Here is a 22,767-nt window from a genome sequence, read left to right as displayed (position 1 = left end):
GCCCCCCCCCCCCCACTTTGACTTTTGATATTTTTCTTTTTACCAATCGATTGGTGGTCGTTTGGTGGTATTTATTCAGTATTAACTAACCGGTTTAAGACCGCCGTCTAAACGTAGTCAATGTATATGTTTCCACCCACTATGCAGGATTGAAATAGAGTTAACTAATCAAGTTAGCTTAATCCACTCAAATCTTGTTCTTAATTGATTAGCTCTATTTCAACCTTACACATTTGCATGTATGCACATATGCATAGTTATATGTACATACATACATATCGGGTTAGATCTTATCCTATTGAATGCAGATAAAGAACGATACCATGATATTCGTAAATATTGAGGATATGTTCCAAAATTCACTGTCAGTACTATAAGTATCGTCGTGGTCCCTATTTACCTATACGCAATAGAGTGAGACACTATCATGTTCGCAATACTGGCAGTGAATTTTGGAACGTACCTTGAAAGCTGTCGACTTGTATCTTTGTTTAGATAGGAAGTATTAAGATCAATTAGCTTGACTGCGTCTTATGGAAATAAAATGAGAGGGATGATCCATAATACGTTTGGTATTAATGGTATTAACTAGAGTAGAGAATAAGACACTATCATGCTCGCAGTACTTGTGGTGAATTTCGGAACGTACTCTCAATGCTGCTAGCATCGCATGCTGTCCATAGACGTGTATAGTGCTTCTAATTCGGAAAAAATAATTCTGATGAGGTTCTTGTAGAAAGACGTACGACAAATGTCTACGAACCATGTTCTGTTGTAGACGAGGTATTAGCCCTGTTTTCTTCAACGCGGTTCAATGTATAAATCGGTTTCACTGTGCTATTAGCTAATCAGACACTTGTATTTTGAAGATAAACGGAGTTTATGCATTGAACCGCGTTGAAGAAAACATATTCTTGAAAAGGCTTCGTTCACTATTACTTTTCTACGATTGCTATAGTTCATCACCGAGTTTCATGTGTTTTATTTGATAAATGGAAAATAATGAAGTTTCTAGCAAGGCGCACATGTCATTGCATAAAGTATTTGTTATAAAACTGTATATGCAATGTCTTGAACTACACATATTTTATTTCGCGTGTGATTTGCTTAGGACTGTATTATTTTTGAACTTCGCCCTCCTATGCGAGCATGCAACACCAAGTCATAAAAAAATTTAAACAAAAAAGAAATGAAGAAAAAAAAAGTTTTCGTCTTTAGACGTGAACTCGGCACCTTACGATTCTGAAGCTGAATCGTTACAACACGCTCAATGCGTATATTTCATATATGATAATCCATAGCTGGTGGAAGTCAGCAGCCTCACTTGTTGCGACACAGACTCTCATGAAGATGTAAGAGAAAAATTGACAGCAATGGAAAAAAAAATCTCGTTTCATTCGCATAACGCTTTTGCATTTCTAATATAGATACATTTCTCCATTTCATTTTTAGTTTTAATGTGCCGTGGTCGCAGCGTGGTCTGATTAAAAAAAAATTTAATAACACTCGCACGTATGGCAGGCTGTTTCACTTTTTGATAGTTTAAATATTATTCAGCCAAATAGAAAAGCAGTAAAAAAGGTCCCAAAAAATTGCACTTATTAAAGCGTAAACGTAATTGCAAAAGCGTAAAAAACCCACACAATTATTTTATACATATGTATGGTGACATGAGACGAATAGTGTATCTGTTTAGAAATTTTTAGTTTCATACATTTTTGAGCAGCCTGATTGAATTTAGTGAATTTTTTTTATTCAAGCTTACGGAAAGATAATTGTATTTTTAATATCTCGCATTATCAGTATGTTCTGATGTAAAAAATAATTCAGAATTAAAATTATACCTCGACATAATTTTCTGAGAATTCGATGTATTAAAAATGATGTCTTTCCGTAGCCATGAATTCATCTTTATATGCTCATCATTTTATGCCCAAGATTTATAAGTGCAATTTTTTTTGTTTTGTTATTTTTTGTAATGCCTCATTCGTCTGAATATTATTTATGCTATTAAAAAATGAAACAGCGTACCATAGGTGTTTGTCACAGGCAAGCTCTCAGGAAGAAGAAACGTTCGCTGATTCATGTACCAATTTATTGGATGTATACGATGTAATATAATACAATATTTGTAGTCTAATATAATCATGTATTTAATGAATCTTAAGTTAATTAGGTGAACCAATAAGCATAAAGGTAATTAAAAAAAAAAGGGATAAGACATGAGTTTCGAACCTGAGACTCTCGGACGTTAGCCCAGCGCCGAACACGTATGCCACTGAATCGCTATGACGCCAATCACTAAGTACATACTGCAGTGCTAACTTCACATAGGTAAACATTTACGATAATTCACAAGGTTGATAAGCTGTCGTATCGCAACTGTTCATCAACTGGGCTAAGACATGTGCTAAAACATACGTTTCGTAGTTACACAAACGATACAGTTTAATGTTCATCAATATACTAATATATACTTCTGAATCATGTTCAAAACAACATATTAACCTAAAACTCTATGCAAGTTACAGATATACATATTTAGTATAGTAGAGAATGTATATTATATGTATACTCACGTGTTGCATTGGATATGTAGTGCTACCTACGAGAAGATCCCATGCCCACGCGAAAATCCGCGCGCAAATATGCAATGACGTCACTGCCACCTTGTTGTTATTTTCTGGAAATCAGTTTCCACTTGAGTTCAATTGTCGGTTAATTTTCAAATATTCATACCGCACGTGAATTCCAAATACACTTCTCACATGAGAAGTGTATGATTCATATTTTTTGGGATCATTATCGATCAACTGTCTGTGATAGGCGACATGATTATATAATCATTTTCACTTCGAAATCTTCAACGTGGTCTATCGAATACTTATTCTGTTTCTTCATCCTGTTAGATTCTGCAAAATATTTAAAAAATATTCTATCTCACATATCAACCGAGTATTCCTAACACTGAACATAAAGATTCAACCATCAACCCATGAAGTAATAAAGCGTATAGATCGAGCGACTAGCGTATGTATTTCACATTGACTTCGCAGAGAACCAAAATTCGAAGCGTCATATTATTTTAATATTTATTTCATGTTATCAAGATTCAAAATATTAAACATTAATGGCATTTATGTTTTTCACTTTTTTTGTGGACATTGGATATTGTATAACCCAAAAGATATTGATAAAGAGGGTCAAGAGAGTAAACTCAGTGGGTATAATGAAAAACAGTTTCTCTTACACGTAGTTTATTTAAATTATAATAAATGAATACACGAGGCTGTATCAAATAAATAAATGAAATAATCGTACACCATAATTGTCTTGCCCGAAACCACATATTCAAATAATTTTTACAAATAACAAAAATTCGATGCCAATAGAATACATCTTAGATGCAAATACCTTATAAGTATTCATTTTGAATGTTTGCCGCTGTAGCAAATATTTTTTTTTGTTATAGAAGCTATCGTCAAGTTCGGGGGAAAAATATACAAAATAGAAAACCAATAGGAGATATCTAACAAATCTTCAGCATGTACATAAATTTTAACTACTATTACTTGCAATATACAATTGGCATTATGCTATGCTGTGTTTTAATAATATATAAAATATTATATTATTGTTTTTACTTTCAAAAGAAAAAATGTCTAGGAAAAAATATCTTAGCTCTGTACAGCAGTATTCGTTTTCTACAGAACGGAGATATTTCACATTGAAATTAGCCAACTTTTTCATTCTTGATACTGAATGTCGTTACTCGCTGACTAGCAATTAATTAAATATTCTTTATCTAGAGTTACATCAATCACAGATTATCGCAATCTCTTTGGCGAAAAATGAGTATACAATGTGATTTGATGTAAACTTTGAACACAACTAGTTACAGCTCATTCATCTGATGTTCATTTTGAGATAATCGAATTTAAAAGAAAAAGAAATAAAATGAACAGAATTTCCTTCCGAAAAATAAAATACGTGTACATATGAAATACAGCATAGAGCTATCTATTTTAACTATGATAATTCATCATCCATATTAAAAACATCGTCAGAAAAATTTTCGTCATCGGAATCGTTGCCGAGGTATACGGCGGGGAAGTCCAGGTTATCTTCATCATATTCAGGGTCACCTGGATCTAATGGTATTAATACTTGGCGGAATAGCTTTTTGTAGCACTTTGATTCAGGATCTCGGAAATGCAAATATGGCGACTTGTGATTGAGACGTCCTCCACAGATCCAACAGAAATATGTATTGCAACGCCAACAGATCATTTTATTACAGCCATCCGATTTCTATAATATGAGTGTGCCGTACAGAGAATAAAATAATGCAATGATTTACTTCAATATCGCTAAAACTGTGTAACTGTACCTCAATAGCTGCATTGCACTCAGGACACTTTTTAGTGTATTCGTCGATCCACATTTCCGACATGGTGTTATGCACTAGAGCTAGTAATTGTTTCTTTCCATACCGTTCCTCTAGATGTATTTTCCTCTCGTCCGATGCCTTTTGATATTCCATTACTAGTTGCTGCTTTTCAACTAAGACATTATTTTAATAGTGATTAGTACAGTCTGTAGTTTTTACCTTACGTAAAATAAACTGGAAGGTGAAAAGTGTACCTGATTTAAGTTTGCAAGGTTCAATTCCGTGATATACCATTTTACAGTATACACAAAACGCATACTGACAAGCAGGACAGTTTGCCATTCTTTCGTTAGGTTCTCTACTGACTGGATACTGACAATGAGGTCTCGGACAATAGACGATGTCCATCATTGTATGCAATGTGGTACTTAGTAGTATGGAGTCGTATTTATCAAATAATTCTGGGCTCACTAAATCTTTTACCTAAAAGAACATACATATATGTTAACAAATTAAATGTAGTTATTGACAAATAATATTAATTTATTACTGTACTTGGCCGGGCGTAGCTTCAGATGTACATTTTTCTTCAGGACAATAAATATTTTGAACACTTCCTTCTTTGATTCTCACTTCTAAATATCCAATGATACAGTCTTTGCAAAAAATATGAGAGCATGGCAGAAACTGGGTACAATGTTCCCCCATTTTATCAGCAAAGCAAATTTTGCATGTGTAAAAATTTTTTTTGAATTCAACTTGTTTGCGTTTAATATTGTAATTAACCAACATTTGAACTGGATTCTTGCCAATGGGTCGATCTGAGATGGCTCTTTGATCATTGATTTTCTTACACTTTTGTTTTCTATATTTCTTTTTTGGTACGGGTTTTTTATTTTCTTTAGACTTGATCACCTATTTCAACCTTACACATTTGCATGTATGCACATATGCATAGTTATATGTACATACATACATATCGGGTTAGATCTTATCCTATTGAATGCAGATAAAGAACGATACCATGATATTCGTAAATATTGAGGATATGTTCCAAAATTCACTGTCAGTACTATAAGTATCGTCGTGGTCCCTATTTACCTATACGCAATAGAGTGAGACACTATCATGTTCGCAATACTGGCAGTGAATTTTGGAACGTACCTTGAAAGCTGTCGACTTGTATCTTTGTTTAGATAGAAAGTATTAAGATCAATTTTTTCGGTATGGGTTTTTTATTTTCTTTAGACTTGATCAGATTCTTTGATGTGTCCTGTTGATAGTCGACACTCTTTTCATCAGTTGTTTCATTTTCCTTGACATTTTCATGTTGAACTGCAATAACACTCATAGCATTCTGAGCTTTTTCTAAGGCCACTTTATAGAACGTGTAAGCAGAATTAATACTAACGCTGTTTTGTATATTAAGAAATTCAAGTGTTTCATTCTTCAAAAATGCAATCCATGTGAAGAGGATTTCCTGCCCCTTATTTTCTTCCCATAATTGGTCCAATTTCTTACATAACTTTGCCAGTACGGGTTGACTAAGCCACGATGAGCACAGTTTGAATATGGGAGATGATTCAGATGGATATGTTGGTGGCAGGGTAATAAACAATGTAAGTGGTGGTAAGTGAGAAATTGGTACTTTTTCTACTGATTGATTTGGTTGTCGACTATCTCTGTATGTGAAGTGGTATCCATAAGGAAGATTAATAAATATTTTTAGAGTACATTCGTACTTATTATTTTCCTCGTGGTAGGAGAATTCTTCTTCATTGTAAATGCTTTCCAAAGCAATGATTTCATCCTTCTGCTTCTCACAATCCATTTTCTGTAATGAAAATAAGACACTTATTATTAGAAGACTTCAAAAATATTCACTACAGACAATTAATATGTTTACCAGCTTTGAATGTCTCTTAAGACAAAGATATACTTCAAAATAAAATGTAAAAAAATAAAATTCCATGTAATAAATTCTGAAGAAAAATTGAGCAACTAGTTCCTCGTGTTAAAAGAAAATATTTCCATGTGTATTCATCTTGACAGTTACACTTGGTTATACGTGATTAAAAAAATAAGATGAGAGATATTAGAGCTTCAACAAAACATTAAAAATACACACCTTTTGCAGAATGATAGAATGACTTTATAAAAAAGAGCCAAACAGTTCCAATAGTAATTTCTTTTTAAGTGCTATTTTTTTCAATGTTTTAAACCGACTGAAGACGATTGAAGACGATAGATGGATGGACAGTACCATACGATTCCGGGAGTTGCGCAATGTTGCGCAAGATTTCACTTACGTGAAGTTAGCACTGTGGCATCAGAGATGAGTTAGGAGATTGCACCTTCGCAAATTTAGCCCCCCCCCCCCCCCCTTTTTTTTTTGGCCCCCCCCCCCCCACTTTGACTTTTGATATTTTTCTTTTTACCAATCGATTGGTGGTCGTTTGGTGGTATTTATTCAGTATTAACTAACCGGTTTAAGACCGCCGTCTAAACGTAGTCAATGTATATGTTTCCACCCACTATGCAGGATTGAAATAGAGTTAACTAATCAAGTTAGCTTAATCCACTCAAATCTTGTTCTTAATTGATTAGCTCTATTTCAACCTTACACATTTGCATGTATGCACATATGCATAGTTATATGTACATACATACATATCGGGTTAGATCTTATCCTATTGAATGCAGATAAAGAACGATACCATGATATTCGTAAATATTGAGGATATGTTGCAAAATTCACTGTCAGTACTATAAGTATCGTCGTGGTCCCTATTTACCTATACGCAATAGAGTGAGACACTATCATGTTCGCAATACTGGCAGTGAATTTTGGAACGTACCTTGAAAGCTGTCGACTTGTATCTTTGTTTAGATAGAAAGTATTAAGATCAATTACCAATTTATTGGATGTATACGATGTAATATAATACAATATTTGTAGTCTAATATAATCATGTATTTAATGAATCTTAAGTTAATTAGGTGAACCAATAAGCATAGTGGGTCATTAAAAAAAAAAAGGGATAAGACATGAGTTTCGAACCCAAGACTCTCGGACGTTAGCCCAGCGCCAAACACGTATGCCACTGAATCGCTATGACGCCAATCACTAAGTACATGCTGCAGTGCTAACTTCACATAGGTAAACATTTTCGATAATTCACAAGGTTGATAAGCTGTCGTATCGCAACTGTTCATCAAACGCTACTTTTTGAAGAAGCCACGATGATCAGATTAGTCACAATTATATTGGCAAATCTCTCAATAAATAAGAAAGTAGTACTTAGTAATAAATATCTATTGTTTACATTCATACAGGAAATGATAGAGACTTAAGTACTATTAATATGCGCGAAACGCGTATCCATTCGTATCCTACCCTTGTAATTTGTATAAGATATTCTATGTACGTAGGTACGCGTTTAGAATTCTTTCCTATTATGCGTTGCAAAATGCATTATGATTGATTAAACATTTAAATTCACTACCCTATCAGATCCTATCGATGCGATTTGATTGTTACTAAATTCAAAAGTTAAACTATCGTATTTGCAGAATCTTATATATTCATAAATGATACTATGTACTTACTGTGAAAAAAAAAACACATTTTCGCTGACCCAGAGTTCTAAACAATCAACCGTTGAAAAAGATTTTGCAAGTTGGAAAAATGATATCGATGTCGTCAGCTGTGCCATGCTGGCGTCTTTGATGTGTTGCTTTTCGGTCTACGCTTTAAATACTGTAAGAAAACAGTATCATGGAAAAGAGTGATAGTATGTGGAAAATAACTTTACCAATATGTATAAATGCTATAATGTCCATTGGGGCATATTTCGTAGCTGTCCGCTTAATACCTAAGTTGAGAGACATGTTTATTAAAGCTAACCTGTATGGAATTGATATGAATAAGAAGAGTAGTGATAAAATGTAAGTAAATGTAATACAGTTATTGGTATATTATTTAACATTGTTCGATGAGACATTTACTTACATTGCTTTATTCTTGCAGACCTGAAGCCTTGGGTGTTGTTACAGGTTGCGTGTTCCTCATCACGATGTTCCTGTTTATTCCTATACCTTTTAGTGATTATATATTCAATAATGTTAATTTTCCGCATAACGAGGTGAAGAATGGTGCAATTTTTTTATATTAATGACTTTTCAGACTTGGTAATGTCATTATTCTTTTTGTTACAGTTCGTTGAATTGTTAGCCGCATTACTTTCAATATGTTGTATGCTATTACTGGGTTTTGCTGATGATGTCTTGGATCTTCGATGGAGACATAAATTACTCCTCCCTACAATTGCTTCATTGCCACTTTTAATGGTATATTATGTTAACTTCAATTCTACTCTAATCATAGTGCCAAAGCCATTGCGTTCCTGGCTTGGATTCTCTGTTGATCTGTGGTTATTGTACTACATATACATGGGAATGCTGGCAGTGTTTTGTACAAATGCCATAAACATATTAGCTGGTGTCAATGGTCTGGAAGTTGGTCAAAGTCTAGTGATAGCCCTAAGTATCACAATCTTCAATGCCATCGAATTATCTGGAGATTTGTGGAAAGCCCATCAATTTTCCTTATACTTTATGCTGCCGTACATAAGTACGTCACTTGCTCTCTTCAAACACAATTGGTGAGTACATGAAAACTATTTAATTATTTATATTTTCAATATACTGAAACTAGAAGCATGATGAGGTATCAATTTTAAACCATTCCTGTAAAAAACAGTTTTATTACACAGCGCGATTCGCGATAGGATCTTTAAGGATATACTAAGGCATATGTATATATGTAAATATTGACATAAATGTCAAAGAACTTGATATTCTTAGAGAAAGAAGAATAGGCCGCTGTTTTCTTTTTAAGATGTATGTATATAAATTATTCAACATTCATAGTTTAATCAACATATTAATTTGGTGTATAAATTCGGTATATAATATGTAGTGTACATTGAGTATTGAGTATGAGTTAATATCACAGTCGGGGAGCCACCGGTGTGTTAGTAGTAGTCCAATTTAGCATAAAAGTTCTCTACCAACCAGTCGTATTTCCACGTATTATTGAGTACCGTTTCTGGAGCATAATAAGGATCTCGAGATTTATAGGCCCTGAGAAGGTTTGTTTTCCCATCTAGAAATACACCAGTGCCAATAAGGTCCTCCACAAAGGGAACATCTATATTCTTCTCAAACTTAATCTCTCTAGATTTGGTCTTGTGACGAAGGGAAGTTATTATATTAGCAGGATCCTGACATAAGTAGCAGTACCATCCGCCATAATGATTCAAGTCGCCTATCACTAATCCTAGGACATCCCTCTCAGTGACTTCACCGCCAAGCTCTTTTGGCAAAATCAGAGAATTCGATCGGTATACCTCGCGAGTAAAGCTGATAGTACATGCTCCAACGGTAATTGACGTTTTCATTGGATGCTGCCAAAAGAATCCAAAAACCGACCATCTCAATCGAAAGCCAATAGGCTGCGGCCATCCGTCATATATCTTGAGGAACATCAGTGCTCTAGAATTTAATATCTGCTCTGGTTCAGTCGTAACGTAAATGTCATCATCACGTAAGTTCATCACAACACTGTTCATCCTATCCCAGATATACGTTGATATTACCCTTGAGGGTTTACGAATTTTCCCTTCCAAATTAACATACAAAATCTTGTGCTGCTCCCGACGCAACAGCCCCTTAGCTAGTTTGTGCCGGAAGTTATCTTCAGCATTACTAAAATCATAGATCACAAAGAGATCTACTACGCCGTATAGTTCCTCTACTATCACCTCGGCGATCGCCGAGTTGTAATCGTTGATAGAAAACACGTGGATAATTCTTCTTGCAATTTTCCTCTTCTTCAACTTGATATTCTGCTTCGAGGCCATGATCGCACGCCATACCACTTCCGGTTGACCGCAATCCGATCCGTGCCATCCTTGATTGCACACGCACTTCTCTAAATCGTCCTCTTTTTTCATACGTCGATCATTCACTCCTTCACGCCAGCACGAGGTGAGATTGTACTTCTCAAAGAGTTTAAACGTGCTGATATCCTTCAAAAGAATCTGGCTGTTGATTGTCCGATAGCTGGGCAATGACTTGCGATTGACTAGAGGTTCACTCTCTTGTTTTGCCTAAAACAAGAGGCAGTTACTGTTACGCTGATTTGAATAATTGAGCATACAGTTAAAACACTCTTGAACTAAGTACATGAGATTTTACCTGAGGGGATTCGAATTTGACGAAACTCACTGAATTTCGGGTCGTAGATGCGACTAGTTCCGGTGGCGGAGTAGAAGCTACGTAGATGACGACGATGAGAACTTGTAAAACTAGTAGCGTGTACAGCAAAGCCAGCTTCCCATCCAAACGGGCCTGCATGGCACTTCTTTCTGCACTGGGACCTTCCCCACTTCCTAAACTTACATCTCAAGAAGCTTATCCTATCTCGAAGACAATGGAAGAAATTTGTTTCGAATTATACGCAATTTGGGATCGTCATCTGCAAAGAAACATCATACGTATTATCATAAGGATCCAGGTGTTCAGTAATCATCATAGAAAATAATTCAAGTAACCAGACTTGAATTTTCAGAATATATGGAATACATTAGATCCGTCTGTTGCAATAGGACTACTAAAATGATTCAAATTTTTTTAAAAACTTAAACCAATCTGACGTTTATGCTGTGAATGATGACGTCACCGCGATCGTGTTCTATAATGACGTCATCGGCGCCGTAACGTGCCAATTTATTTGAAATGATCCCAATCCAACTAGAGGCGGTCACTCACCAATAAGGCCGTGATTTCCACGCGTTTCACGAAGAAACACCCGACATGAAGGAATCTCCCGCCGCATAGTCTCGCATATTTTTAGCCTAGACCGTCACCAAGCAACCCTCTTCGGTATTCCTCTTCCTACGTCTTCAGGAACGCGGGAGAGTCTCCCCCAAGTCGATGACGGAACCAAATCAAAAACCACACCCGTAGTCCTACACTCGCCGCCGCGAAACGCGGCCAGAATGTCGGAAGGACAGGCGCTCTCGCGGGTTTCACAAAGCGCAGGCGTCGCAAAATGCAACTCATTAATTACAAGATACGTCTTTTTACTGGATGAGTCAGCCCTGCTGAAGGTTGAGTGATCGTCCAATGTTCCCTGTTCGTCCTGAGGATACACATCACTATAGAATACCCCATAAGTACATGGATTTCCGCTTTCCAAGTTGTACCGCTCAATAAGATCAGGGCGGATCAAGGGATTCACGTTTCACTCTGCTCTTTAAATTTGTTTAGATTTTAATGACATTAATTGATACTATTCAGGCCATTTTAATCCTTTTAGAATTTTACAACGCACATTCAATATTTTGTGCAATTGTCGGTAGGCCACTTACAAAGTGGGTCACGCATGCTTGAAAGCTCTGCCTTTTGTCAGTTGCTAGGCTCGTCCGAATGAGTTATCACGCGTGTTAGAAAGAATTGAAATTATTTTGCATTGGACATATGTAAGGAGAATTAGACACTTTGCTATTCTTTGTCTGTCGACAGACGTTACAGCTATAAGATTTTCAGTCATACCACATTTCCGAGTGGAATTTTTTTTAATTCATGTAATATTCAATAGCTGCACCTTTCCTCGCGGAATTCTTCACGGCAACTGTCGAATTCGCCGGCAGCTGCTGAGCTCCACTCACGTCAGCCCCACTCACCATTCCTTCATCTTCATTTTTCCTCTTTTCTTTTCTCCCCCTCTCTTTCTCTCTCTTCCTTTCTACGAATGACTCGACTCCTACCTGCCAGATTTCTTAAACTATTCCACGAGAAACATCTGCTCGCGTTCTCTCTTCAAGGATTATAAAGGGATCGAGTAAGCGACCTCTGAGCTAGATTCATGGATTCTTTGTTATGAAAAGAACACTGAGAGTTTAATGTTTCTAGAGAGAATAAGAAAGCCTTATCCTATAAGAAAGAATCCTTATGTTTGTCAGTCTGGATAATTCAGTATGCTGTGTGTTTGCGCAACTCTGAGAACGCGATAACGTTTTTTACATCAATGGTCATTGACTTGCAGTATTGTTATTATTATATGCTTACATAAATTTACACGTGAATTTCTTGTTCAAGGTATCCATCAAGTGTCTTCGTGGGAGACACTTTCTGCTACCTCTCAGGAATGACTTTTGCTGTTGTTGGAATTATTGGTCATTTCAGCAAGACAACTTTGTTGTTCTTCATTCCTCAGATAATCAATTTCCTCTATAGTGTACCACAGCTCTTTCATCTTGTACCATGTCCTAGGCATAGGCTACCAAAGTAAGCTATTGTTCAGACTTTATTATATTCATGTCAGTATTATTTTTTATTTATAATATTGATTAACAGGTATGACAGGGAGACGGAAAAATTGAATATGAGTGTAGCTGTTTTCAAGAAATCTGATCTCAATTCTCTCAGTACGTTTCTCTATTATTTATGTTTTTATAAAGCATTATTCTTGTTCTTTGTAAAAAATTAATGCCCTTCTGTTTGTCGTTAGGTAGATTAATAATGGGCGTGTTCAGGACGTTTAGGATCGTTAAGTGGCAGGAAGACAAAGAAGGCACCGTGACGTGTAATAACTTGACGTTAATTAATTTCGTGTTACTAGTTGCTGGTCCAATGAGAGAACCCACTCTGACTACAATTTTAATTATTATTCAGGTGAACAATAATTGACATCACTTAAACCTTCATTTGATTTAATTATAAAATAATTTCAGATTGTTAGCAGTCTCTTGGCGTTTGTGATACGGTACCCACTGGCGTGGGTTTTCTATGACATTTAACTGAGGAATGATATTCCATTAAATACTGTTTACTCCGAATGAGAAAGATTCCTCGAAGGCTGCCAAAGGTAGGATTTAAGGGTAGACTAAAAAAATATTGCGTAGAACATTATTTTATATATTTTAGTAAAATTATGAGAACGGGTCACGTACCTGTGTGGTACAGTATAAACTAGAGTGTATATACGAATGACTGCAAAATTTTTTTATATATATATATATAATCTGAATAGCATTTCTAATATTGTATATACTTACGTGCGTGCGAAAAATATAGCTGAAAAAAAAGACTGGATTTCTTATCACTTTGAAACTGGGTAGGTAAGACTTCACTTCATTGGCTTTTTAATAGGTAATATAATTATATTTAACATCATAATTTCATACATAACATTAATCAGCAATTCTTACATACAAGTCTGCAACAAATTCGTACCAAAGTTGTGAGAAGGAAATGTTCTTCTCAATAAAAGAATACAATCAAAGCGCTATTTGTTATCATTGAGAAACATTACTTTCTTTTTCTGCAAAAAGTATGTATAAGCAAATGTAGTGTCTTAAGTGATCGAAAAAATGGAAATTTTATAAACTAATTTAGTGTTTTGTTTTACCCAATGGGGACGAATACATGACGGCTCGATCAAATTATAAATAATTTGAAAGACTTCAGTACAGTGCCGATTACACATTGGCGTAATAATCCCTTGTTTTTATTTCAGACGAAAGAAAGAGCTTTCGAATAACATGTTCCCTTGTTTATGGCGATAAAAATTTATGACTACTCGTGAGCTCCATACACCTGCATGCATTTCATTATACGAAATCTTTCGAAACATTATTCGAAGTGAATATTGAAAATGTGTCTTGGCGATTGTAACGTTGAAAAATTACTGTTTCCCCTAAATGGCACATATTCTTATTCTCTCCCAATACAATGTTCCTTCAGATTTTTATCACTTAATGCAAACTTTTACCTAGGACATCCCCAGCCAAGACAGATCCATGCCTAATCTCTCGGTTACAGTAAGCTGCGTTTGTGCAGCATCTTTTAGACTGAAAATATGCGTAAGCTCTATTGCTGTGCGACCTAACTCCAAAGCTTTGTCGAAAAGCTCTATTGCTTCTTTCATGTTCCCCCTGTGACAAAGAGCCGGTTAATATTTCTCGATAAGTGTTAGGTTAGTTTGATTTACATCTGTTGACGTACCTTTGAACTTCTATAGTACCCAAGGTCTCATATCCAAATTCACATTTATCATCCATTTCCAAAGCTTTCTTGATATATTCCATGGCTTTATCAATATTTCCATTCCATTGCAATTGCAATAGTCCTCTGTGAACGTGAATAGTTGCGTTGTTTGGATCCTTTTCAATTGCTTTTGCAAAGTATGAATCTGCTTTGGCATATTCTTGAACATCGCTTAACATCTGAAATATTTGTTATGAAATGGTTAGACAGAAATTTAAAGATAAAAATATTATTAATGATTAAATCGTCCATATACCTGAGCGTACAAAGTATAACATTCGGAACAATCTGGGAATTTGTCAAATGCATCTTGGAAGCCTTGCATTGCTTGTTCCATCAAGTAAACATCCTTTTTCATATGACCGTAACGATAATCTGTATAACATTTTTGTACAAACGCTACTGCAAACGTAGGATTCAAGTCCACAGCCTTTTGGAAGTCCGCTTTTGCCTCCTCCACCTTCTCCAGGAGTAAATTTACCTAAAGAGAGCAATTTTTTGGTATTTCGATATTCAGCTTTATGACTTCGTTTAAATTTTTATAAAATGCATACTTGGCCTCTGTGATGATAAATGTCACTACAGTCTGGATCGATTTCAATTGCCAAGTCAAAATCCGCGAAACATTTCGTTGGATTTTCGAGCTGCATATACATGCTTGCCCTTTTAATTAAGGCGTTTGCCTTCACTTCCTTACTAGCAGAGTCGCTATTGATAATTGTTTCAAGGTCTGCAATCGCTTCTTCGTGTTGTCCAAGCAGAAGATAGAAAGTAGCACGCAGTAGAAGGATTTTCATTTTGCGTAAAGATGAATCAGATTCAAGGGCATTTATTTCTTCTGTGCACAACGGTATAACGTCGTCATATGATTCTTCCTTTAATGCCTTTCTTACCGATTCAAAATCACTAAGAGCATGAAAGAATTATATAAACTGTTTATAACATACTGATATGTAGCAAAGCTGTGGAAAAGAGACTCTTATTCACCTTGTGATATTGTCAGTTGACTGCTCGTCATCTGTTGCGAGAATAGGGTCCTTACGGAAGGAACTAAAGTATGTTTTAATAAAATGTTTACTAGGCATTACTGGCTTTTTCTTGGCCATGTGTTCTAGTGCGTGCTGCCTACCTGAATGGGACATTTAACCAATTACTAATACTGTTAATGTCTACATTATTTGTCAGTATAATACTGACCAAGTTCTTTCAATACCCTGTCTGCCATCATGAGGGTACTTTGATTGTTAAATCGTTCTAATATACATGCAGCAGTAACATCCTCCAAAACCAATTCTAACTCTTTACTGTGTTCCATTGCACGGGCTCTACGCTGCAATGCCTTAATGTACCTTGGATTGAATTCCAATGCTTTTGTACAGTCAGCCTTTACTGCACTGTATTTTTTCTATAATGAAAGACAGATATTAAGATACTGAAATATGTACAATATTATGTGAACTTACCAAATGCTCATATGCTGCGGCTCTGTTATGATAAAATGTTGCAAGATCTATTGGATTTTCAGTTGGACAAGTTTCAATTGCTTTATTGTACCATGATATAGCCTCATCATACTTTCCGGCCTTAAAAAAGTTATTTCCTTCATTTTTATACCTTTGTGCCTTTTCCAATTGAGTCTAGAAAAACAAAAATTAATAATAAATCATCCAATAATATATTGCTACAAGACTGCAGCAAATGTCTATCTTATCGTTATCATTAACATCAGTAGGAAGTACAAGAGATCTGTACAGAACGAAAGTAAAAAAAAAATATTAATTCATTGATCTTTGAATTGGTTATATTTATTGAATTAAAAGAGATAAGTACTAGATTTTAACCTCGTTTGCAGGTTCAGTGAGTGGTTGACCTTTAGGCGATATTTCACCGTCAATGGAAATCTGCTTGTCCGCCGATGTTCCATTCTCCTTAATATTACCTTTTGCCTTTCCACGATCAGGCTTCGATGCAGACTTTGTGCTGTTTTTGTAGTACATGTAGCCTAGCCCAAGAGCAACCGGCGCACCAACAGCTAATGCAAGTTGCCATTTCGGTAAAGGACTACTACTAGCTATACTGCCCGCCGCACTGCTAGCAGTCATCTTCTGGAGAAATTACTCCACGACACGTGCGCGAACCGTAAAATTGCAAATACTTCACCTTTCACCGGTTCTTTCCTCAACAATCAGAACAGTCAACGGGAGAGGCAGCGATCATGCGGTACGATTAACGTAAACCAGCGTAACCAGCGCTTTGATAAATCGCCAGGGGAACTCTTTATCTTCTTAATCTTCCGTGGATCATACATGGCGCTACCATCTTTATTCTCATTGCGCGTGCGCAGAACTTAGGATGTCGCGCGGATTCCCAAAACTGTCAAAACATTTAACTGAATTCAAGTTATTTATTGTTATAATTAATGTAGCTACAAATCCGTATCTGTAGATTAATTTCTGAATATTTACCACGAACTATATTATACCTGGTGGACACAATGTTAATTTCATTCTTTAACACTATTTCAGTTTGCAGTTTTGATTCAGTTACATTTTTAACAATAAAATTGTGTTCCAAATCCTTATTTTAACAATAATTATATGTTATGTATCGGAATCTGTATTTTATATATAATTCAGCAGCTTGATTATCAATAGAACATATGCTATTTAAATTAAATACCTCTTCGCACATGTATTACATCCGTGTCCACTTTGCGCATGCACAGAACTTTCCCAGAAAGATGGAAATAGTTTGTCAGCATGTACGATGTTTCGTAAGTTTTATCACGGATGATTCCCTCAAACATTGCGTTGGGTAGCAGAGGGAGTAATAAAAACAACAATACAAGGATCGTGAAATTATGCGGATAATGTTTAACGTTCAAAAATATTTATTACGCTTCACGAATTTAATATACGTATTGTGATTTTTGTGAAACCATTAACCAGCTCATTTGTGACGTGTGCCAAAATGGCAATGGGTGACGACCGTAAGACATGGTGAGAAATTATGTATTTCTATGCATTTATTTATTTAAGTATTGTATTTAATTCAGGAATTATGTGCTACGATCATTCCTTTACTTGATAATCCTAGTGTGTATCAGTTACGGCATTCTTAAACGTAATCGTACATTATTAACATTTATATTCTATGCCCTAACTGTCAAATTTTTCATGAAATCTGTTTATCTGGCACGAAAATGGAGCGGAAAGTCTAACTCTAGAATACTACGACGTAGCAACAATCGTTAACACCTGCCTTATTAACATCTTGCTGCGAGATACAATATTTCTGTACTGTCTAATTGTCATTTACTTTTATACTTGTTAATTTACATACAAATGTTTGCTAATAGCTTTATGTACAAAAGGCGTATTTAGCTCAATATTTATTTGTAAATGGTATTTAGCTTCAGTTCCTTGTAGATGTAATGAATGCTTGATGGTACGTTTCTTATCTTATGACTCAACCCAATATTATGAATGGTATCAATCCTATATAGAACAAAACCAATTTTGGTATTAAATCTTATTATTCGAGACTACATTGAATAATGAGTTATACTACTTTTAAGTTATTCTTATGGATGATTATTGTGGAATTATTAGTGTTTATTATCCATTACAATTTAAAAAAATTTTAAATATTTAAAATTGTGAAATGTTATGTATTGATATCAACAAAAAACCAAGTTGTTTACATAGGCCTTCTGAGTTTCAATTTCTCTATATTTATACATTGATACTTTGGCAAAAACACAAAACATTAATTTATTATTATATGCCTTGTATTTCGCTATTTTTATTTCATTATTATCATATATTATTTAATATTTATTTTAATTTATATAAGGCTACCTTTACTTTGAATGAAGGAACATGTAGCAATTTTAAGAGATAAGGATAATTGTTTGTTATCCCATTGTATAAAGTTATTTGAAATTTTCTATTTTCTTAGGGAGTTGGAGTTAGAAACAGCACTCCTAGATGCGGAACCGCCTTCAGCTTCTGACATATATGCCATTTGCAAGGGTCAGTCAGTTCCTGCAGCATACAGAGCAGATGTGTGGCAGGCTTGTCTAGATGTCACTGATCGGGGGGATCAACTAATTCACTTTAACGAAGTATTTGATCTTCCTGAGCAAAACATACTTCGAGAAGATTGTCAACAACTAGTCGGTCGGTTCATATACAGCATAAAAATAATTTCTAAAATTGGCCAGTCGAAACATTATGTTATTTATTTTAGCTAAACTCGGTAACGATGATGAAGACAAGGTATCCGTTGTTTCTGACCTAGAATCAATTTTAACATTTTACTGCAAGAGTAGAGGGAAACATTATGAAAGAGGCAATGGATGGCTTGAGCTTTTGGGCCCTTTAATTGCTTTGAAATTGCCCCGTGCTGCTACATATAATTTATTTGAGGCCATAAGGGACGTTTATATTCCAAGGTAACTATTTTAAAAGTTTTTGTTCGCTATTAGAAGTATTAAATCCTGGCACTGCACTTCCAATAATTTTTTTCCAGAGGCACTACGCACAGTTCTGTATTACGACTATTGTTGTTATATCATGAGCCAGAGTTATGTTCTTTTTTGGACACGAAACGAGTATCTCCGGATCAGTATGCCAAGGGATGGGTAAACACCTTATTTGCAGGCGTCTGTTCATTACCAGCAATTCATACTATGTGGGATCTTTACTTCATGCAAACTGATCCCTTCTTCATGATGTTCCTCTCGCTCATTATGGTGATCAACGGCAGGTGATATTTCAATCAGCTAATTGTGCCCTAGTATCTTATTATTCAGATTTCACAATCAAAGAATAATTATTCCCTGTATTTGCCGTCAAACATTATCATTTCTCTTTGTCTTTATTCTACTTTAAATACTTGTGCAGGGAACAAATTTTGGCCATGAAGGATGACGATAAGGAAACCATAATAGAAGCTCTGTCTGCGTTTCCTTGCGCCTTGGAAGCGGATGACGTGACTGATTTCTGTTCACTAGCAGAGTACTATGCTATGAAGACACCATCTTCCTTTAAACAAGACCTATATACTGTAATGTTTGGCGAGGGAGGTGATGAAAAATTTATTTCACACGCCTTGTGCCTGCCAGTATCAGCTCAAGAATTAGTCGAGAATGCTGTCGAAGTTCCGCCTTCCCGTAATGGTCCCATCGAGTCTGTTCGATTTTTCTTAGTTGATTGTAGACCCGCAGAGCAATACAACGCTGGCCATTTACCAACTGCCTTCCATTTGGACTGTAACTTGGTACGTCTTCTGTTTACAGATAATCGGATACATAATGAAAGTGAGACTAAGTTGTTTTTCTTTTTCTTAAGATGCTGCAAGAACCTGCTTCATTTGCAACTGCAGTTCAAGCCTTATTGCAAGCTCAACGTCAGGCCTTAGCTGTTGGGTCGCAAGCTGGTGGCGAACATCTCTGCTTCCTTGGCAGTGGTCGCCAGGAAGAAGATCGCTATACTCACATGGTTGTGGCTTCATTTTTACAGAAACATACCCAGTACGTCAGTATGGTCAGCTCAGGATATCAAGGTCCGGTATTACTGATAAAGAATACTACTATCAAAATGTAGTGATATCAAAGCTAAAATCAAAAAATCGAACTTTTTCTTACAGCTATTCATGAATATTTTGGTGACGAGGTTGTGTCTAATCTTGTGGATCACAATTCTCAACACTGTCTAGTGTGTAACGCTAACATGTCGGAGGAAAACTCAAATGATGCTAGTCCGGCTAAAGTCAGAAATAATAATTCTGATCTCTTTGGAAAAATTGGTTTGGCAATGAAGTTAAAAAGTCAAGAGGTCAAAGGAAAGTTGTTTGATTATATCGTGAACCCTTCGGCAAGTGCCAACGGCAATACAGTTGGAAGAGCAAATAAAGAAACAGATTACAATAAAGCACAGCAGAGTACAGGACCTGTGTTTAGTATAGATGAGGATCAAGATCCAGGTATATAATTATTCAAATAAATCTATAAAAATATTTTGTGTGCTAGGTTTTAACATGTGTTCATATTGAACAAATATTTCAGACATGACTATGACCAATGATGAGAGTGAAGAACCTGTTGAAGTTGTATCCATTCAACAATGGTTAAAAGATCCAAAATTATTACATTCCTTTAAATGTCAAGAGGTCAAAGTCAACGGCTACGTTCACGACAGGTAAATAACTAAATAACATGGGATAAGATTTAGAAAAAGGGATGTCAATAATATATGATTTTTTCTTTAGTCAACTCTTGGTAACGGATACCCAACTAATTGTGTTACGTGAGATTCCATCAAGGAAAGGAGCAGCTCACGTAATCGTAATGCGGCCATTATCTAGTATTGTTAAAATTACTTCAAGAAAACGTCATCCTAACCTAATTACCTTTAAATACGGTACAACGCAAAACGATACGCTTCACGTAACTGATATGGACAGGTTTCTTATTCCCAATGCAAGCGAGGCGACTAAACTCATCTCCCAGCAAATATTGATACAATTGAATGCCTCTCATTAATAGTTTGAAAATTATATTAGCAGAGTATCGTATGATGCAAGAACACGGTGGGTGGATTCTGTTGTTTTTGGTATGACTATGGTATAATCACTTACCGTACATGCACAAGAGCTTCAAAGAAAGATAATACTTTCTATTTATTTATTTCTATGTAACAAAATCTTTTTCGTTACCTTAGAGCAAAACTAAATCTAAAGTGATTCGGTGTTATACGTCCATTACTAAATATGAGGCAATGCATTAACAAGTTCAATAAAACCACTGAACAGATGTAAAAAATAATTTTTAAACTTCGCTCTTACATTTCAATTGATTGAAATGTAAGTAATAATGTCGATACTTAGTAGCGGTAATATATTGGATCCTGATACAAAATTAGCTAATCATATGAAAATCGTGTATACGGAATGTTTAATTAATTATAATAATTAATTGAACTATAGATAATTCGCTTTCAAGATTTCACGGACAAAACTTTCCCACCGTATACAATTATTTGTTATGTAATAACAAATAGAAATTCAAAGAGAAGCTACAACGTGGTGCCATTAATAACTTCTGTATTATCAGTAGACGCAATCGACAGTCATGATTGAACAGAACAAAATTAATTTTTGCATTGAATTTTAAAGGACCACTAGCAGTATTCACTTAATCATTTAATAGAAGACTACATTTTTGTTTAAATTTAGTTTGAAAATGATAATGAACAAGTAACTAATTGTTGCTGTATCAACCGGTGTATCTACTGCACTGCCTGTACTAGCCATTTGTAAAGTTTCTAAAATTATATTGTTCCATCAAACACGTGCTGTGTTGTAATCATTATTGATACTTGTCAATATATAAAATAGTTTATCACTAACGCCACTCTGCATCGTGTGTGTTAAATTTTTGTGTAATTTAAAATTTTATATAAAAACTCTGTCGTTAATGAATATAATAGTACTAGAATAATAAGGATTTTACAAGATTTTGGAGTACCATATATTTCAACAATTTTCTGGCACTAATATTTGCCGAATTACACCCAATAGAAAAACTTTATACTTAGCAAATGATAGAGATTAGAAAAGGAACTTTTTTAGTGATGTAATATTAGATAAACACTTTGAGTAGCTTGAAAATTCTTTAAATATTGTTATGCTACTATGTGATAAAATGCAAAGCACCAAATTCTTTGAAGACCTTAGAATTTCATGTTCATTCATATTTCCGATAATTGAATACGAATAGCTCTGTTATTGCAGCTTTCACTAATTACATTTTAGGCATTGCCATGTGATAGCAGTATTGAAACAGTGAGCCTTGTCTTCTAGCTCCAATAAAAACCAAATACACCAATTTCAGGGTGAAAAAGAGAAAAGCGACATTCGTTAGATATTCGCACGAAACTTTCTTTACTGTGAAAGAGATTTTATAAGTCTTGTAACATATTAATATATAATATTATATATATATAAACATCCTGAAAACATAATATAATAACAAATCACGTACGAAATAACAAAAGAGATATACGTCACCTGTAATAAATTAACTTACAATTAGTGTATGTTTTGGATTTATGTACATAATGGGAATAGATGTAATATAATAGATGATCCGAAATAATCTATTGTTAAATTAATTATGATTAATCCTATTGATTTTGAAGTATAATTCACTTAATGATGCTAACGTCTGCATTGTAATAAATTGTGCCACTTTGTTA

At 35.1% G+C, this 22,767-nt stretch overlaps 5 protein-coding genes across 17 annotated transcripts in view; 2 read left to right on the top strand and 3 right to left on the bottom strand.

The window, feature by feature from the left end:
- The window catches only part of LOC107270572 (E3 ubiquitin-protein ligase RNF14), a 10,295-nt gene extending 2,151 nt beyond the window's left edge, over window positions 1–8,144 (bottom strand). The window contains exons 1-7 of one of the 7 annotated variants that reach the window (XM_025087962.1): window positions 8,000–8,144; window positions 6,133–6,224; window positions 5,608–5,725; window positions 4,946–5,264; window positions 4,645–4,873; window positions 4,391–4,563; window positions 3,241–4,311 (exon numbers count right to left, since the gene is read on the bottom strand). In XM_025087962.1, the coding sequence (XP_024943730.1) occupies window positions 4,030–4,311; window positions 4,391–4,563; window positions 4,645–4,873; window positions 4,946–5,264; window positions 5,608–5,725; window positions 6,133–6,224; window positions 8,000–8,106 (1,320 nt within the window). In that variant the 5' untranslated portion in view covers window positions 8,107–8,144 and the 3' untranslated portion in view covers window positions 3,241–4,029. The other 6 variants (XM_025087961.1, XM_025087959.1, XM_025087958.1 and 3 more) reach the window with 6 other exon arrangements.
- Window positions 7,991–18,602, top strand: LOC107270574 (UDP-N-acetylglucosamine--dolichyl-phosphate N-acetylglucosaminephosphotransferase). Of its 4 annotated transcripts, none has more exons than XR_003060591.1 (8): window positions 8,124–8,338; window positions 8,421–8,535; window positions 8,609–9,054; window positions 12,557–12,745; window positions 12,815–12,885; window positions 12,969–13,132; window positions 13,192–13,325; window positions 18,467–18,602. XR_003060591.1 is itself a non-coding variant. In XM_015745693.2 (7 exons), the coding sequence occupies exons 1-7, from the start codon at window positions 8,169–8,171 to the stop codon at window positions 13,255–13,257; spliced, it is 1,221 nt and encodes a 406-aa protein (XP_015601179.1). In that variant the 5' UTR covers window positions 7,991–8,168; the 3' UTR covers window positions 13,258–13,547. The 4 variants fall into 4 exon arrangements, 2 of the variants coding, with proteins under 2 accessions (XP_015601179.1, XP_024943733.1); XR_001538370.2 differs by lacking the exon at window positions 18,467–18,602 and adding an exon at window positions 13,385–13,547; XM_015745693.2 differs by lacking the exon at window positions 18,467–18,602 and having other exon boundaries at window positions 7,991–8,338; window positions 13,192–13,547.
- On the bottom strand, window positions 9,278–12,278 carry LOC107270573 (beta-1,4-mannosyl-glycoprotein 4-beta-N-acetylglucosaminyltransferase). 4 transcript variants are annotated; one of them, XM_015745692.2, is made up of 3 exons: window positions 11,225–12,278; window positions 10,682–10,931; window positions 9,278–10,563 (listed from the first exon to the last, which is right to left on the bottom strand). In XM_015745692.2, the coding sequence occupies exons 2-3, from the start codon at window positions 10,808–10,810 to the stop codon at window positions 9,427–9,429; spliced, it is 1,266 nt and encodes a 421-aa protein (XP_015601178.1). In that variant the 5' UTR covers window positions 10,811–10,931; window positions 11,225–12,278; the 3' UTR covers window positions 9,278–9,426. The 4 variants fall into 4 exon arrangements, with proteins under 4 accessions (XP_015601178.1, XP_024943731.1, XP_024943732.1 ...); XM_025087963.1 differs by having other exon boundaries at window positions 10,652–10,931; window positions 12,011–12,272; XM_025087964.1 differs by having other exon boundaries at window positions 10,652–10,931; window positions 12,063–12,272.
- LOC107270571 (mitochondrial import receptor subunit TOM70) lies at window positions 13,600–16,798 on the bottom strand. Its single transcript, XM_015745684.2, has 8 exons — window positions 16,348–16,798; window positions 15,970–16,143; window positions 15,704–15,911; window positions 15,494–15,635; window positions 15,061–15,412; window positions 14,763–14,987; window positions 14,465–14,685; window positions 13,600–14,394 (listed from the first exon to the last, which is right to left on the bottom strand). The coding sequence occupies exons 1-8, from the start codon at window positions 16,606–16,608 to the stop codon at window positions 14,232–14,234; spliced, it is 1,746 nt and encodes a 581-aa protein (XP_015601170.1). The 5' UTR covers window positions 16,609–16,798; the 3' UTR covers window positions 13,600–14,231.
- Window positions 17,227–22,767, top strand: LOC107270567 (TBC1 domain family member 23). Its single transcript, XM_015745682.2, has 9 exons — window positions 17,227–17,505; window positions 18,467–18,687; window positions 18,758–18,962; window positions 19,040–19,276; window positions 19,414–19,789; window positions 19,861–20,074; window positions 20,159–20,494; window positions 20,577–20,709; window positions 20,780–22,767. Exons 1-9 carry the CDS (start codon window positions 17,477–17,479, stop codon window positions 21,051–21,053), a joined length of 2,025 nt encoding a protein of 674 aa, XP_015601168.1. The 5' UTR covers window positions 17,227–17,476; the 3' UTR covers window positions 21,054–22,767.

The sequence above is a fragment of the Cephus cinctus genome, unplaced genomic scaffold (genome assembly GCF_000341935.2).
Source record: "Cephus cinctus unplaced genomic scaffold, Ccin1 Ccin1_scaffold0805, whole genome shotgun sequence".
Classification (NCBI taxonomy): Eukaryota; Metazoa; Arthropoda; class Insecta; order Hymenoptera; family Cephidae; genus Cephus; species Cephus cinctus.
The sequence above is the reverse complement of the archived record's forward strand: the minus strand, read 5'-3'. Positions and strand labels throughout refer to the sequence as shown.